This window comes from Centruroides sculpturatus, unplaced genomic scaffold (genome assembly GCF_000671375.1).
Source record: "Centruroides sculpturatus isolate CEXI.00-Female unplaced genomic scaffold, Cexi_2.0 scaffold277, whole genome shotgun sequence".
Taxonomy (NCBI): Eukaryota; Metazoa; Arthropoda; class Arachnida; order Scorpiones; family Buthidae; genus Centruroides; species Centruroides sculpturatus.
In genome coordinates, this window is record NW_019392628.1 from 181,851 (window position 1) to 200,558 (window position 18,708).

At 27.9% G+C, this 18,708-nt stretch overlaps 1 protein-coding gene and 1 long non-coding RNA gene across 2 annotated transcripts in view; one reads left to right on the forward strand and one right to left on the reverse strand.

Moving 5' to 3' along the window:
* Positions 1-5,572: 5,572 nt before the first annotated feature.
* LOC111617800 overlaps positions 5,573-18,708 on the forward strand; it is a 33,212-nt gene continuing 20,076 nt past the window's right edge. The window contains exons 1-3 of the mRNA XM_023359103.1: positions 5,573-5,729; positions 5,960-6,063; positions 14,785-14,890. Of these exons, the coding sequence (XP_023214871.1) occupies positions 5,708-5,729; positions 5,960-6,063; positions 14,785-14,890 (232 nt within the window). The 5' untranslated portion in view covers positions 5,573-5,707. The remainder of the gene's footprint in view (positions 5,730-5,959; positions 6,064-14,784; positions 14,891-18,708) is intronic.
* On the reverse strand, positions 17,113-17,750 carry LOC111617801. Its single transcript, XR_002755484.1, has 3 exons — positions 17,617-17,750; positions 17,347-17,547; positions 17,113-17,271 (listed from the first exon to the last, which is right to left on the reverse strand). It is a non-coding gene; the product is annotated as an uncharacterized LOC111617801 (long non-coding RNA).

Consider the following 18,708-nt stretch of genomic DNA (forward strand, 5'->3'; position numbering starts at 1 on the left):
ACTTGCATCTTTGCATCACATTTTATATTGGGGAATAACCTAATCAATACTTTTATCTTATTTTATTTAGAATCATTAGTTGCTGTGCAAATATGTGTTTTTAGCATTTTAATTTGGATACATGGGTGGGTTTTCAAGATATGAATCAGGGATTTATATCTTGTTCTTGACAGATAACATTGAGAATAGCATGTGCTTATTTGAAGTGTCTGTATTTCAGCTGTTGGTCCTCTATATTCTGTTTTTTTAACTCCTTTTACTTTTTAAATTTTAGCTCATTTTACTTGCATTTAACTCCAGTTATGGCTCCAAAAAAGAATGTGTCACTGGTACCAAACATAAATACTAGTATACACTTCATATATAGTTAATTTAAGTTTCTGGCAATTCATAGTGCTTTAGGGACAGTATATAATTAACAGTCCATGATATATTGTTGTTATTGTAGATCATGGTCTTGCTAAATCATTAATCCTGCAAAATTCTCAAAATACAAAAATACTGAAAAGTCAGTGGTCAAACTGAATTAAAAATAACCAAATATTTTATTGCTTTGTTAATTTATATAAATTAAATAAAATTAAAAATATTTAAAAAATTTAAATAAAATAGAATACAGCATGGAAATTGTTGATTGTCTTCACTCTGCTGTGACAATTTACCTAGATCAGCTGTATGATTAAAAGATTCAAACTGTGCAGTTTCGTTGTAAGGGACTTATCTTAATGAGACCTTTTCCATGCTGAATTCAAAGCTTTCTAATCACATATACCATCTTTTAAATAGATTCACACTTTAGATGAAACTTTTAAGTGTTTTATAATAATAGAAATAACTAATGCAATTTTGTTTTTAATAAGCACAAGAAACAAAATCTCTTATTACAGAAACACCTGGATGCACATGAAACATAACAGTATAACAGGAACACATGTCTGTAAGCTAGTCCTGTCAATGAGTTGACTAAAGGAGCCTTGAGGGGTGTTTGAGTTGGTTTATGGAAGAGGTGAACTTAGCATAAAGGAGGGAAGGATGGATGGGAAAAGTATACGAAAAAATACATATTTTTTTAAGTGAAAGTTTTCAATGATACAAATGCATTAAAAATACAGTGGTACCTCAGGATTCCACTCACGTAACATCGCGCCCCAGAGAAGGCAACGGGAAACCACTCTGGGTAGTAACTTTCCCTAGTATACACCTTGGCAAGTTACTAACTACTTACTAACCTACGACAGGTGTCGCCGATGTCAGGAATCTGATATGGCACCACGAAGAGACCTCAGGATACGAAATTAATCCATTCTGAAACTGAGATAATATCATGAAAATGTCGTAAGGTGAATCATTTTTCTCCATACAATTACATGTAAAACTAAATAAGTCATTCCAACACGAAAAACACACTCAAAGCTAAGTAGTACATAAAAAAATAACTATAGTAAGGAAAACACTGAAAAATGCATTTTGTAGTTGTAAATGTATAAATAACCATAATAGAATAATAATTGATTTAAAAAAATGTAGTTTTATTTGCCCTTTACCTTTGAGGATAGACGACGGTGGAGGTGTAAACTGGTGGCGGAAGAGAGGGAGAAGGGNAATCTCTTCCTTTGTTTCTAAAATAAATCTCAACACTTAATTGTTGACGCATGGAAACTTCGACATTGTTTAAAAAGCTGAAGTGTTTCTGTGTTTAACAGAAACAAAATATATTTCTTTAACCGCTGATATTTGGACAGAAACTACAAATAATTCTCCTTTTTTAAGTGTAACAGCCCACTGCTTAAAGGATGATTTTCAGCAGGAAAGAGCTGTTTTGCAAATTGTTTCCTTTGAAGGTTCCCACACAGTTACACGAATCAGTGAACAGTTAAAAATTGTTCTTGAACAGTATAAGTTGACAAGTACTAAGATACTCTTAGTACTAAGAGATTCTGCAGCAAATCTGGTAGCTGGAATTAGGAATTGCAACTTAGAAGCATTATCATGCTTTATACATATGCTGCAGCTGACACTAAATGAATGCATATTTTCTAAACAAGATGTGAAAACTATAATCACAGTTAATAGAAATATTGTCACACATTTTAATCATTCTGTTGTAACTGTAATCAAATTGGAAGATTTGCAAGAAAAGTTAGGTTTGCAGAAACACAAATTAATTCAAGATGTTCCTACTCACTGGAATTCTCATACTTTTATTAAATTTTAATCAAATCTTAACTAATTTTTCCACATCTATCAATCGATGCCACGCCCCTCACGGGTGTCTTTCAAGTGTCTGTCTCTAATATTATCGTTCAAAGTCAAAAAATCTTCCTTTAAACCACTTAAATACTTAATCTTCTATTTATATAAGCACACTATTATCTAATTATATCATTCTATGTACTCACAACTCCTTCATTTACTTCAGTTTTACCTCCTCAATCACCAAACATTCTAAGTTCATTCCATCGATGAATTTCGAAAAAATTCGAAAATTTTCACTCCAAACCAACGAATATTCTTTCCTTAATCCATCCGATCGTTAAATATCACCTTTTCATCCAGATTAACACATTCAAAAGCCTACAAACAAACTTCAGCAGCTGCTCACCAAAAGTCACCAGCACCTCTGGATAAGAACAGATACTACTGGAATTCTCATACTACATGTTGGAACAGCAAAAGGCCCTTGTCACATATGCTACAGATAATAAAATTCCTACGTTGAGCCCATATCAGTGGTCTCTCGTTGAAAAAATTGTTCTACTTGTAAAACCATTTAAAGAAATTACTGTGGAAAGCCAGCAAACGAGAAGCCACTTCATCTTCAATAATTCCCACAATAGAGACTCTGAAATTATTCTTATCAAAAGCAAAGATCAGTAGTTCCTTTAGTGGCATTAATACCACAACAGAAGAACTAGAAAATCCAATAAAAAAAGATTTTCAGCATATATAGAAAACAAGTCTTTATGCTTGTCATTTTTATTAGATTCAAAATGAAATTTCAAAAAGAGGATATGCTAGAGGAAATCTCAATAAGAATTAAATTCTGAAGCTTCTACTTCTGGAGGTGATCAAGATGGAGGTGAATTTCTAAGTTTTTCTGATTTATTTGATGAATTAGCTTCTGGTAAACGAAAGAATGAAGAATAGCATGTTTTTAAAAAAAAAAAAAAAAAACGAAAGAGACGAACAAACGTTTCGATCAAGAATTAGAAACATATTTACATTTATCCCTAATTTGAGCAAAATAGCTATGAAATATTTAAGTGCCTCAGCATCTTCCATTGAAAGTGAAAAAATTTTCAGCACTGGAGGTAACATTTATGAGCCGGCAAAAAATAGGTTATGCCCTGAAAATGATGAAATTCTCATGTTTTTGCATTACAATTTAAGGGTTTTACAGTTTAAATATTAAATTTTTATTTGTTTTATATGTTTAAACTTTAAACTTATGAAACATATAAAAATTTAATTTTTTTTCTTAACCTATTCAATACTTTTTCTTATGTAAAGTTTAAACTTTATATTATACGTTATATTATACTTAGAATATGTATTGATAAAAGGAATAATTTGATTAGTAAATTTTTTTTAATATTCAGTTTGTCATGTAATAAATAATAAATATATAACAGAAATTTATTAGTTTTTATTACTAGCATTGTACGTAACATTCTAACAAAAATACCAAAATGTAAACTTGGCTGATTATTGAAACCGATTAATTGGGGAAATGGCCGATACCGATTAATCGGCTAAGTGGCCGATATGGCCGATTACTTACTGATTAATCAGTGCACCCTTAATGTTAACTAATTAAATATTCATAATAAATATGTAAATCTTTTCATTGTTACATAATAAATAAATACGTATTTTTAATCATAAATATTTTATCAGTTAAAATTTATTATGCTATATGATAAACTAATAACTGAATATAGACTTATTTGTAATCAATATTATTTTCACTTGCTTTTAATTTGATGCCAGAGGTTTATAATTTAAATGCTGGCCTTATAAAGTTGAATGCATTATTTCATTGTCCTTCATTTTTTTTAGCTTATTAATTAATAAATATTAGTAGATTTAGAAAATTGTTTTATAGTTCAGGATCCAATTGGATGGACAGATCATATTTTCTAGTATAAACAACAACTTTTCATTTTTTTATTTGTTGTCATATTTTGGATGTACAAAGTAACTTTACATTACAAACAAAAATAAATCTCTCCAATTTAAATTAAAATATTAATAAAGTTATGCTTCATTATAGAAAAGTATATGCACTTTTCAATAATGTAACATTTGAAAAATGCTTTATTATGTTTGCTTCAAAAGGCTTGGAATATTTTAAATATTTACAAATTTAGATTTTGTTTTCTGCATTATTGTTTTAAAATAATGCAGGATTATATATAAACATCTCTAGATGGTTATATGTTAAATATGTCTGGAAGCAAAGAGTTACACGGACCAGGTAGCATAACTGGTGGTAAGCAGGAGCTGCAGGTTCAAATCCACCTCCAGGTTGATTCTTTTCTTCCAGAATATTCTAAATTCTTTCATAAATATTAATTTAATTATAATTATTAAATTTAATAAGAGATGACACCTAATGCCTCTTTGTAGTACCAAATTACTTAGAATTTAATTATTAATAATAAATACTAGACTTCTTTGTTTGCCCATAGTGCTTGTTTTGGTCTGTTATGATTGAGCATCACTTTTGAAATTGTTGCCATCAACACTATACAGGAGTTTAGGAAACAATTTTCTCCATAAACAGCAACAATTGGATAACTACTCATTAAGCTAATTTGGATGAATCTATTATGAAATTACAAAGTTTACAGATGTGCTAAATGTTCAAATTTTCTGTACTACTACTGACTATGAAACCAGATTGCTTTTAGCATGCTCTCAAACATTCTATATGCAGGTGGCGCTACTGTTTTATGTTGCATTTGTGACAAGGAATATTATCATCATCATTTGAACAACCCAAATAATTATATATTTGAAAAACTTCTGTTCTGTTTATATTTTTCTCTTACATTATTTTATTTTTTATTTAAGTTTTATTTTAACTGTTGTACTTAATTATATAGAAAATGCAAACTGAAAATAATATTGTAATTTATAATAGGACAGTAATCTTCTTAAACATATACAATATCTTTAGATCTTACTCAGTATTTATAAAATAACAAAAAAAACTTTTCTCATTATAAATATTTTAAGATGTTTTATGTGGAGTTGTGAATATTATTTATATTTTTTTGTAGAATAATCTAAAGTATAATTTTTATTCCAAAAAAAAAAACAAAATTCTTATTACAGCTGGATGTGTTACATTGAAGAATGGAGAAGAACCTTCTGTTGAAAGTATTTGCAAGTATTTATCAAATAAAGAAAAATATTTTACATTATTTGGTGAGACATTTTTGACTTAAAGTATTATTATTGTTATTATTAAAATTACATAATTATAAGTAAATTGTTTAATTTATAATTAGCCAAGCAACCAACACCTAAAAATTGTCGATCTAGTTTAGAAGGAGTTTGGAAATTTTCATATCAAAACAAATATTTATTTACTGGTGATTGTAGAAATCCAAATGCAAATATCACTGCATGTCAGAAACCTGGAACTCAATTTTTTATTGAAAATCAGCAGTTTTTTATTAATTATCGTAAATGTCCTGGAATGGAATCAACTATTGATGCAGGTATCTTTTAAATATAATTTGTTCAATTAAGTTATGTATTAAGATTAGATATATTTATTATTTCAATAATTACAAATAATTTAAATTCTTTTTAGCCAAAATATAGCTAAATTAAAGAATCTATAAATCATTTGGTTTAATTATTAATTAACATTAAATGTAAAAATTGCATTGCATTTCAGCTTAATATTTCAAAACTTCTTTAAATTTCAAAATGTTTATTGTTTTAGAGGTTCAATATATGTGTTTAGGAGATTGGTATGTTGGAAAAGATCATTATTTTGCTGTTTTTAATCAAAGAGAATCTCGTTTGGATGAAGCCTACAGATGTTTTGTAAGTGAAATGTTTTGTGTGTTATATTATAATTTTACTTGATAAATTACTCAATTAATGTCATTCTAAACAAACTTTTTGTTTATTGAAATGAGCAATATATAAACAAAATAGCATTAGTTAATAAATTTTATTCAATTACAAAAATTATAAGTTCCTAACATTAAGTCTTTAAATATCTTTATTTCGCCTGTGAAGACCATCCACATCAGTAAATATTTATTATTCCCCCAATGATCAGCCTCAGCATTAAAATATAATTATGGGGTGCAAGCATTCACATCTTTATTATCAATACATTAATGGTTCAAGCAATTTGTATTTGGAAACATTCAAAATTCTTGACATTCTGCAATTGGAACAAGTTTTGAATCTGGAGCAGATCTAGATTAAGGATCAAAAACGTTTGTTCATCATTATCTTTGAACTGTACCAGAAATTCTAAAGGCTGATTCTAGAGGTGATACTTAGTGGCACCAGTATTTTACGTAGAAAGTTGTATCTCTATTTCTGAAATTCAAGCAAACTTATAAATTTTGGCTTCTTAGTAAATCATCTTTGTAACAGTAAAATGAAGTATTTATTCTTTTATGACATAGTTATATTAGTAATTTAATATTGCTCTATAATATAAATAAATTGTTTATACAATTATATATATCTTATATATATATATAATCTTTATATAGCATCTTTATATATATATATATATAAAGATGCTTTGTAGCTTTGTAAATGTTAGTTTTCTTATCAATAATTGCATGTTTAAATAAATATTTTTCAAGTCTAATGCCAACAATCAGTCTCGTATATTTTTTAGTAGTCTTTCTTTTTCATCTACAGGGAAAATAGAAATTTTAAACTAAATTAAACAAAAATTACATGTAAGAAACAAATATAGAACACAAAAATAAAAAATTAGCAAAAAAACAAAATTAAAGTTAAGTTTCAGTATATATTGCAGTGATGATCTTAAATGATATTGTTTAAGAAGTAAATAAAAATTTTAATAGAAATTTATCTCTCTTTTTAAATAAGAATCATATTAAGTGCATTGTACACTAGATATTAAAAATTATCAAATATTCCATTTTCATTATATTAATTTTGATAATTCATAATTAATTTGTGTAGAATCTAATCCATATCAAATGAGACAGATAGATAGATTAGAATTATGTTTTTCCATTTGCTTAGTAATGGTACTAACTTTGTATATAAAATATTACAAATCATCAATGTGTATCAATCAGCAGCACCTGCAGATTTTAAAAAATGGGGGGGGGGCACAAGCTATAAAGAAGAGCATTGTAAGTACATTTCATAAAGTATACTAGTTAATTCCTCAATGCTATTGCATATATCAAAATTGAATTAATCAAATACAATGGTACTAATTTGTACTCAACTGAATTATACCACTAGAACAAATTTTTCTGTTAATAAATATTTTAATTTTGTGATAAAAATGAGTAACTAATTTAAAAATTAAATGAAACCTTAGAATTTCGTTAGGAATTAAGAAAAGGCAACCCAACAAGGAGGACACGGGCCGCAAGATGTACAGTACCTCCGAAACCTTTAATGTGATGTGAATAAATTTAACATTACTAACGTTTTCAGACCCCTCCTGGGTCCTTCTTCAGGTAAAAATCGTCAAACTAACCATTCGTTTCGAAAGAATTTTTCAAAACATCAAACGATAGAACAGCATCGCGTGTTCCATATTCCTGAACGTAAAAGTTTCCACGTCATAGCGGAGGCAATTGAAAATATTTTTCTTCTTATTTTTTATATAATTACTGTTGTAAGATCTTTAATGTTAAGCAAAAAACACATTATATGCATAATGTCTACCCTTTCGTCCTCCTTGCTTAAGTTTACGACTCCCTTAATCTTCCTGTTGCATTAGGGCTTGCCAAGCCAAAGATAGAGAGATTTTATCCCTGGAATTAATGGGTGATGAATTGTTGTATGCCCTGTATATATCTATCTGCTCTAACCACTTGAGATGGTCTGCATATGGGGTGGTGGTGATTAACTTGGCATTTGAGAAGTCTGCTATGATCTCTGGATCAGGCGCGTAAGTGGATAAGGATGTGGAACATTTATTAAGTCAAATGTCACGGATGTGTTCCTTCCACCTGATCCCAACTGCTCGTTTTGATAGAGAGATTTCGTCCACGGATGAAATCTCTCTATCTTTGGCTTGGCAAGCCCTAATGCAACAGGAAGATTAAGGGAGTTGTAAACTTAAGCAAGGAGGACGAAAGGGTAGACAGTATGCATATAATGTGTTTTTTGCTTAACATCAAAGATCTTACAACAGTAATTATATAAAAAAGAAAAAGAAAAATATTTTCAATTGCCTCCGCTATGACATGGAAACTTTTACGTTTGGGAATATGGAACACGTAATGCTGTTCTATCGTTCGATGTTTTGAAAAATTCTTTCGAAACAAATGGTTAGTTTGACGATTTTTACCTGAAGAAGGACCCAGGAGGGGTCTGAAAACGTTAGTGATGTTAAATTTATTCACATCGGTTAAAGGTTTCGGAGGTACGTATTATTTAGTAAACTCCGGTGTGTAGTTGTACGTTATTAGTAATATAATTCTCTCTCCCTCTCTCTCTCACTTTTTTTCATGGAATCACTATTTAAGATGACAAACTCTCCCTTGTAAATCTCTACTATAGTCAAATTTGAAGTATTGTAAAGTTGCGTGTGAATAAAAAGTAAATTCTTGTGAAACTCTTTACAGGAATTTAAAAAGATATGTAGTGAGGTACATTAAGTTGACATGAAATATCAGTTCCACTTTACTATAAATGGCAAAATATTTGTTTAACCCACTGTTATCTGTTCTTAACTTTAGAGAGATAGTAACAAAGTAATTTCTGTATTAATTTGCAATACAATTTTCAAATCGTTTTCAAATGTTTCTTGCACTTGCAGTTGAACATTCATATAGTCTTAGCAAGTCTGTTCTATTTGGTAGATTATTAATTATCTATCTATCATTTACAGTATTTGAAATTATTAAGTTATTTGAACATTATTATATTTAAGTTGTCATAATTTATTATATTAATATAAAATTTATTTTAAAAATATTATTTAAAGATATAATTAATATTTCAAAATTTACTATTTATTCATATTATTGTATGATTCTTTGGCACACTATCTTACATTTACATAAGTATTTTTCTTTTTAATTAATTTCCTAAAATCTTTCAAAAAGCATTATATTAATTGATAAGATTAATATGATGAATTAATAAAATTTTTTCTACAAACTTTTGAGTGATTCATCTGAACTTTCAGAAAAATATTTTAATTATTAAGGTCATGAAAATAAAGTAAATTATTAATCATGATTGATTTGCTACTATCATATAAAATAATCCTTAATTTAAGAATTAAGCTTTTTGCCATTTTATAATAATTAAAAATGTAAAAAGTTCTTAAATAAAATAGAATAGCATGGAAATTGTTGATTGTCTTCACTCTGCTGTGACAATTCACTTAGATCAGCTGGATCATTTACAGATTAAAATAGCATTATGTTTCTCTGTGAGGGATCCACAGCGAAAGATAATGCAAGCTTTTAAGTGTTTTATGATAAAATAAATACAAAAATCACTAATACCTTACTAATTAAGAATATAAACAAACTTAAATATAAATAATTTATTGGATTGGACACAAAAATAATGATCCAAATAATTATTCATATCATTGTATGATTCTTTGGTATTCAATCTTACATTTACTTAACTATTTTTGTTTTTAATTAATTTCCTAAAATCTTTCAAAAAGCATTATATTAATTGATAAGGTTAATCTGATGAATTAATACAATTTTTTCTGCAAACTTTTGAGAGATTCATCTGAACTTTCAAAAAAATTATTTTAATTATTAAAGTAACTAATCATGATTGATTTGCTACTATCATATTAATTATTATTCTTACTAATTAAATATATAAATAAATATAAATAATTTATTGGATTGGACATAAAAATAATGATCCAATTTTGCTGTCATGCAAATGCTTTTAATAAGCTATTTATAACTATTATATTTCTGACCAAATGGATGTAAACAAATTGTGTTTATCTTTTGAAAAACACTTTATAATGGAAGAATTGTTAAACTTGAGATCAGCAAAAATATTTTTACAATCACAAAATTTTGAATTTTTTTCCTTCAAAATATTTGCAAGTGTATTAAAATTTGAGGAAAGCTCATTAAAAATTGTACATATTTAGAAATGTTTTGATTACTGTATATTTTTTTAAGTACATGAAAACTACTACATATAGTATTTATATATTATTTTTAAATACTATAAAATGAGTAAATGATAANATAAAATTAAAAATATTTAAAAAATTTAAATAAAATATAGAATAGCATGGAAATTGTTGATTGTCTTCACTCTGCTGTGACAATTCACTTAGATCAGCTGGATCATTTACAGATTAAAATAGCATTATGTTTCTCTGTGAGGGATCCACAGCGAAAGATAATGCAAGCTTTTAAGTGTTTTATGATAAAATAAATACAAAAATCACTAATACCTTACTAATTAAGAATATAAACAAACTTAAATATAAATAATTTATTGGATTGGACACAAAAATAATGATCCAAATAATTATTCATATCATTGTATGATTCTTTGGTATTCAATCTTACATTTACTTAACTATTTTTGTTTTTAATTAATTTCCTAAAATCTTTCAAAAAGCATTATATTAATTGATAAGGTTAATCTGATGAATTAATACAATTTTTTCTGCAAACTTTTGAGAGATTCATCTGAACTTTCAAAAAAATTATTTTAATTATTAAAGTAACTAATCATGATTGATTTGCTACTATCATATTAATTATTATTCTTACTAATTAAATATATAAATAAATATAAATAATTTATTGGATTGGACATAAAAATAATGATCCAATTTTGCTGTCATGCAAATGCTTTTAATAAGCTATTTATAACTATTATATTTCTGACCAAATGGATGTAAACAAATTGTGTTTATCTTTTGAAAAACACTTTATAATGGAAGAATTGTTAAACTTGAGATCAGCAAAAATATTTTTACAATCACAAAATTTTGAATTTTTTTCCTTCAAAATATTTGCAAGTGTATTAAAATTTGAGGAAAGCTCATTAAAAATTGTACATATTTAGAAATGTTTTGATTACTGTATATTTTTTTAAGTACATGAAAACTACTACATATAGTATTTATATATTATTTTTAAATACTATAAAATGAGTAAATGATAAAATTTTGATTATTTTATTTTTATAAATTTGATTCAATTTTTGATGATTAAAATTTGAAAGAATTTTAAAATTATTTTATTTACTTATATGTAAATTAATACTTAAATTTAATTAGAACAGAAATTTAATTTAATTTCTACTACAGTTATATCACAAATANTGTCAAAAATTGTGAAAAAGTCAGGGAATTTACCTCCTTGGCTGTCCTGTTGAATTTTTGCTGTCATTATGCTTGACTAAATGTAGTCATCTGCAGGCAATAAGAAGTAATATGGTGCAATACAACTTATGAAAAGAGGTCCATTTTTAGGATCCAAAATTTTCCCAAGCATACACAAAATTTTCCCAAAAATTTACAAAGTTCAAAAAATGATAAATAAATTTTAATTTAATGTTATTAATTTAATGGCCTTTATGTCCTTATATTTTACTATGTTATATTATTGTCGACTGGGGACTTATCATATTATTAGAACAATTATAATGGTGTGCCAGTTATTCACAAAAGGAGGAGTTCTTAGTCGGAAAAAAGAAATTATTTTATTTTTCACCTGTTGTTTTCCCTGTACACGTAATACACATGATATTTGTGTTTCAGACCAATAGGTCCCTCTTCAGCAGGTTTACCACAATGGTTTAAAAACAATTTGTATAACAAAAATTATATCACAATACACTAAAAAAATGATTTATTCAAGAAACATTTGTATCACAGGTCAGATAAAAATAACCTGATATAATGGAAGAAAAAGAAATACGAGGCGTGTGCGGAAAGTAAGTACCGTTTCGTTCAACCGTCATTGCAGTGGTAGTATCGCAGTTCAGCGCCTGTGCACACATCTCTCTGGTTGATTGTCAGTCCAGTGACGCCATTACAGCCGGATTGTGTTGTTTTTCCACGTGTTAGTGAGCGTTCAAAATGTTTAAGACTATTGCCGATCACGCCAACTGTGAAGTGCATTCTGTAATACAGTTTTTGAACGCAAAGAATGTTAAGCAAGTTGAAATTCATTGTCAACTTGTAGAGATTTATGGTGAAAATGTAATGAGTGATGGAATGGTTAGAAAGTGGGTTCAACAATTCAATGCTGAATGCACTAATGTTCATGACGAAGCATGGAGTGGCTGACCTTCTGTTGTCAATGATGGTTTGGTTGCAAAAGTGAATGAAAAAATTCCCGAAAACAGACAGTTCACAATAAGATTGCTTTGCGATGAGTTTCCACAAATTTCAAATACTGTTTTGCATGAGATTGTTGCAACAACCAATGTTCAGCAGTGGCTGTCTTCACTGGCAGCATCTTTCTTTGAAAAGGGTATAAACAAGTTGGTTTCCCGATATGACAAATGTCTGAACAATGGTGGTAACTATGTAGAAAAATAGTTTCAGACATGCTCTTTCATGTAAAAATAAATTGTTTTGAAAAAATATTTTTTATGCGAGTTTTTCCAAAACGGTACTTACTTTTCGGACATGCCTCGTAGTTTATTCTTTTGATTGTAATTGTAAACCAAGAAAAACATATATAGGTGAAACCAAACGGAAATTAAAAATATGCATAAAAGAACATATACGGTGATGATGGAAAATTATGCAAATTCTGCAGTGGTGCAATAGTAATGAATGTGAAATAAATTTAAACACAATTAAAATAAAGAAAAAAGAAAGTAACAATTTTAAATATCAGTTATATGAACATATCTACATAAAAACGATATAGCAATAAAATCAACAATAACCTAGGATGAGAAATCCACCAATCATGGCAGAGTATAATTGATGATGTCAGTAACAGGCAAGGGATATAAAAAGACTGAAGTGATGGGTAATTTATTTGTTCAAATGAACAAGGATGGTTAAGTAAGTTAAATCTATTTTGTAAATAATTTTAAGATTTGTAAATTAAAAAAAATTTTTTTAAATTTTTAATATAGAAATATGTACTTAAACAATGTTATAATGGTGATTCTTTTGGGTATGTATTTTGCATACTTTGATGTAATCGGATACAAGAAAATTGTAAGTTTACTAAATTTTTGTCAAATTTTTTAGTATATTGTGATATAATTTTTAATTGTTATACAAATTGTTTTTGGAACAGCGTTGTGGTAAACCTGCTGAATAGGGACCTATTGGTCCAAACATGAATATAATGTGTGTTATGTGTATAGGGAAAAAAACAAGTGAAAAATAAAAAAATTATTTCTCTGATTAAGAACTCCTTTTGCAAATAACTGGCACACCAGTATAATTGTCCTACTAATATGATAAGTCCCCAGTCGACAATAATATAACAGCAAGTTTAATGTTATTTTACAATATAAAAAGATTATTAAAACATTTCTTCAGACATCAATACATGATAGATTTATTACCATAGACATTTGCAAATATTACATGCTAAACAGCAGCATGTAGTGACAATTTTCAAAAGGGTTCAGCTGTGAGAAAACCCTATTTTCTTCATACATTATAACAGTTAGTATTTAAACACCTGGAAAAAATTCATTTTATTTGCACATTATTGGCATGTTAATTTTACTTTTCCAGCTATTATATATATATCAGAGGGAAAGCATGATCATCAGTATAAAAATGACTACAGGTAGTCCTCACTTTATGACCTATCTGCTTAACTACCACTCGCATTTACAACCAATTAAGTTTCAACCTGAAATTTGGGGAATCCCCTTTTTAAGCTTGAGTGACGAATGGTGACATGTGCACTGAGCGTACTATAGGCTTGCTATGTACTTTTTTAGTCAGTTTCATTCCGACAAGCAGTCACTGTGTAACATGGTTTTTTTACATATTCTAAATAAACAGTTCTACAGAATTTTAGTTAAGCATTTCAGAAAACAGTGGTGCACCAATACAAAAATGCACTCTGAAATCCTTGCTGGAAATATGAAGGAACTGGATTACTGATGGTTGGATTTTTGAATGTCAACCTGTAGTAACATTTAATTGTCGCTTCTTATAAACTGATACTGTTCTATAAAATAACTCAAATAATATAGAAGAGAACTTTTTCTGTGAGAGTAATTATATAATGTTTTATATAACATTATGATAATCATTCAAAATATTAAACATTTTTACATGGAGCAGAGATTTTATACTTTTTTGCATTTGAAACATTTTTTTATTTTGAAATTGGTTAAAGTTTTTATATTGTACATCTTTTCAAAAGAAAATTGAATTTGAAATAAATCAATTTTGGTAATAGAAGAAATATTATAATGAAAATTTATATAAATATGTAATATGCTGCATAAGAAGTCTTAAACAAAAACTTGAAGTGATTTTATTGGATTATTTTTTTATTTAAACTTATTATTAGTTATATATTGAAATGGAATAATTTTTAATTTAATCAAAAATTATAAAATTTTTTTTTTTCAAATCAGATTGGTAACAGAGATGATGACTTCTTCATATCTGTCTCTATTACTGCTGAATGTAATGTATTAAATGGTCCTCAAGATGGTCCTGAAAGGCTACATATAGAACCAGGTAAAATGAATAATCTTAGTATGGAATTGTTTGTAAATAAGTACTTTTAAATATAAGTTATACAATACAAATTTATTTTACTAATAACTTATTATTTTTTTTATTCCTCCTTGTTATAAAATCATAAGATATTAACTTACCATTATACAGTGTGAAATGGGACACTGAGCAAACAGGCAATTCAGATGACCATTGTAACTGGGGCTGGTCACAGCTGTGTATGTTAATTTTGAAAAACAAATTATATTTTTGTTTGTTATGCAACTGAAATTATTTGCTGTAATAAGAATAAAATATCAGATTAAGTTTATTCTTAAAAATATTTAAAATCAAAGAGATGTGATGATAAAAAGACAAAAATGTCTATACAGATTTAGAAAATAACTTTTATCTGTTATGGTTAATGTAATAACTTGATAACATATTTTTTTTATATAATCCTATATGAATTAAATGATGACAAAGTTAACTTTCGTATCCATATTTTTTATTTGAACTAAAATTTTAGCTAAACAGATAAAGAAACTTTCTCCTCTATCAAAATAGTCTGATTTTAAAAAATTTCAGTTTTTGATGTGAAACCTTTTTTGAGTGAGACCTTTATGAATTTCTTTTATGAAGAAGAATTTTTTTTAATACACTGAAATCTGTGTATACACTGTGTAAACAGGAATTGCATTGTACTGTATATTTGTTTCCATTTTGAAAAGGTTTAATAATTTTAAATCTTCAAATAATACCAGATAAATGTTATACAGTTACATTCATTTTTATAGTAAAATCATTTTTATACGTATATAAGAAACATTTTATTGTTAAATTTCAGCCAAGTTAAACTAATTCTATCTGAAGATGGGCCTATTCAAATGCAAAATTGAGAAATATTCCATTCTAAAAAGTTCTTGTTGTTCCTCTGTGTATTTGAATACAAAGAGTTCTCAAATGTGATCCTTCTGAATTCATACTATGGTCAGGGTTCCTACACACCTGGAAAGCTAAGAAAAGTCAGGGATTTTCATTAGTTTTCAGAAAAAGTCAAGGAAAGATAGGAAATATGTCAAAAATTGTGAAAAAGTCAGGGAATTTACCTCCTTGGCTGTCCTGTTGAATTTTTGCTGTCATTATGCTTGACTAAATGTAGTCATCTGCAGGCAATAAGAAGTAATATGGTGCAATACAACTTATGAAAAGAGGTCCATTTTTAGGATCCAAAATTTTCCCAAGCATACACAAAATTTTCCCAAAAATTTACAAAGTTCAAAAAATGATAAATAATACCATTTAAATTAAAATTATTTATCATTTTTTATTTTAATAATTCTGTGTAACAAAACAATTTCTGATTTTTTTCCAATTTATTATTTTATAAAGTTCAGGAAATTTATTATGAGGTAAGTTTAATAAGTATATACTTTTGTACAGTGGAACCTGTGTATGCTATATTTTTGTAAATATTAATTTAAGTTTAGTTTAATCTCTTCTTTCTACCCTTTGTCCTATTGTTCTATTTCCTTCTAGAACTTTCTTATCTATTTCTTATCTAAATCCCTGTCCCTTGGGTGGGATGACCAGTTCTGAGAAATGTGAAGAACAAAGAGTGAACAGGACCCTGAGGACAACGGAGACAACGGACAAGGCATTCTCTTGCTAGACTGTGAAGTATATGGACGTAAGGAGAATGCTCCGAGTTACATTAGCAACAACCAGAGATCTTGGAAGTACATTAAGAGAAGGGGTCCAGTTTTAAGGTAGAACCGACAACAGTGAAAGGAAAAATCTTAAGCATAGAAGAAGAAGAAGAAAACGAGTCAAATTTTTGGAGAATATCGTGTGGTATCCTTTCCAGCAGTACACATAGTGCAAATACACCGAACAAAATCCAGGATATCCCTGTTTCTATTGTATCTATCTTTTCCTTCCATTATTGTTAAGTTAATGTATAAGATTAGTTTTAAGGTTGAGCTTCATATTATCACAATCGGGATTGGTACCGCACATTTGGATATAATGAACTATTGTCCTAGCGATAACTTCGCATGCTATTGTAATATATCGTGATGTTGGAATTTCCAATGAAGAATCTGTATATATATGCAAAATTGTTTACTTGTAAAAAATATATCAATTATTATTTTTAACATATCCTGTCTGCCTTTGTGGTAAATTTTAATTTTGCACTAACCTTCACAGTTACTACTAAGTTTAAAATAATTCATTAAATTAATTACTATATTTTGACACTTCTATACCTTTACTGTACAAAATCCATCATCATCAGGAACACCGGTTACAAGTACATTACTTCCTTTCTGTACAGAAAATTCCCGACACTCATTATCTTCTCCGTATATCCTCAATACACAACTATGTTCCGTCCTGCACTGTAATCAGAACAAATTCTATCAGATATATTTATTTAATGAGAATAAAATGTATAATAAAAAGAAATATGTTACCATAAATGGTACATTATTGTTATTTATAGCAAGTTGCGAAGAACCGGGATGAAAAGCGAACACAGGCTCCGACGTGTGCCCTAATGTGGATATGGAATATATACCAATGTTCAGCGGTTGGAAAACATTTAGTTTAGACAGAATCACTTTGGTACATTCCGGACTTCGCACTTTCTGATGAAGTTTTCCTTCAACATATATCTGAAAACATAAAACTATTTAAACCTGCTATAAAGATTTATGGCAAACTATTTATCCTGGATTTCTTACTTGGTAACCTCCTATTTGACAACCTTCTTTCGGTGTCGTCCAACTGACTAAGAGACCGTGATTACCAATTTGACGCAATATACAGAAATTACTTGGAGGAAGAGGATTAGCTGGAATATATTAATTTAAAATATTAATTTTGTAAATTGTCTACAAAATTAAAGGAATAAATTACAGTATAAACTTATTTCTCTCACAAATGCCAAGCTCAAGTGCTTTAATCTAGCATGTTAAAGTTTTTTACATTAAAAACTTAAATGAAGCAGCCAGGTATGGCTCTTTTAAGGTTAAATTCAATAAAATTACTATAATATTTGATATTAAAGATACACAATGTCATCAATTACTTAGAAACATCTAAAGTAAAAGAGAAAAGTTGATTAAATATCTACTTTGATGCTAAAAGTTTGCAATAATTTCATTGAATATAGTAGTATTCATCTGTTTAATGTATAATCTGGGCTACTGTTAATATTTAATATTTTTTTAACTTTATTATATGTATATTGTTTATTTACAGTTGTAATCTGCTGGGTATTGTCCCTTGTCATTGTAGGCTTAGTCTTAATGGGCTTGGAAAACAAATCATCAGTGTTCAGAGAGAGAGAGAGTGGACAGAATTAATAAAAAAAATCATCTCCAAGTGGATGTAAATAATAGTGCCTGATGTTCAATGCCATCTCCAAATGGACTTATCTAATTACAGCTTTGTGTTCAATGATATAATTACTATTATGCACCAATTAAATAATAAAAAGTAATATCTCAAAGCCTTCCATTGAAGAAATTGTAACATTTGATAATATAGATTTATGTATGTGATTTATGTACTAGTTAATAAAAATTTATTTTGTAATAAATTTATCTGAGAATCAATTCTATATATTACGACCTAGATAAATACCATTTGCAGCAGCGAGAAAAACATACAATTAATAAACAGCATTCAAATAATAGTTTTAAGTTCTCTGCAATTAAAGTTGTAAATACAATAATCCTTGAAAAAATTCCCACTGACCCTATCACCAATTATCACTTGAGGTCTTCTAGATCCTCAAAAAATATATTGTTTTGAATTGTGTCATTGATTAA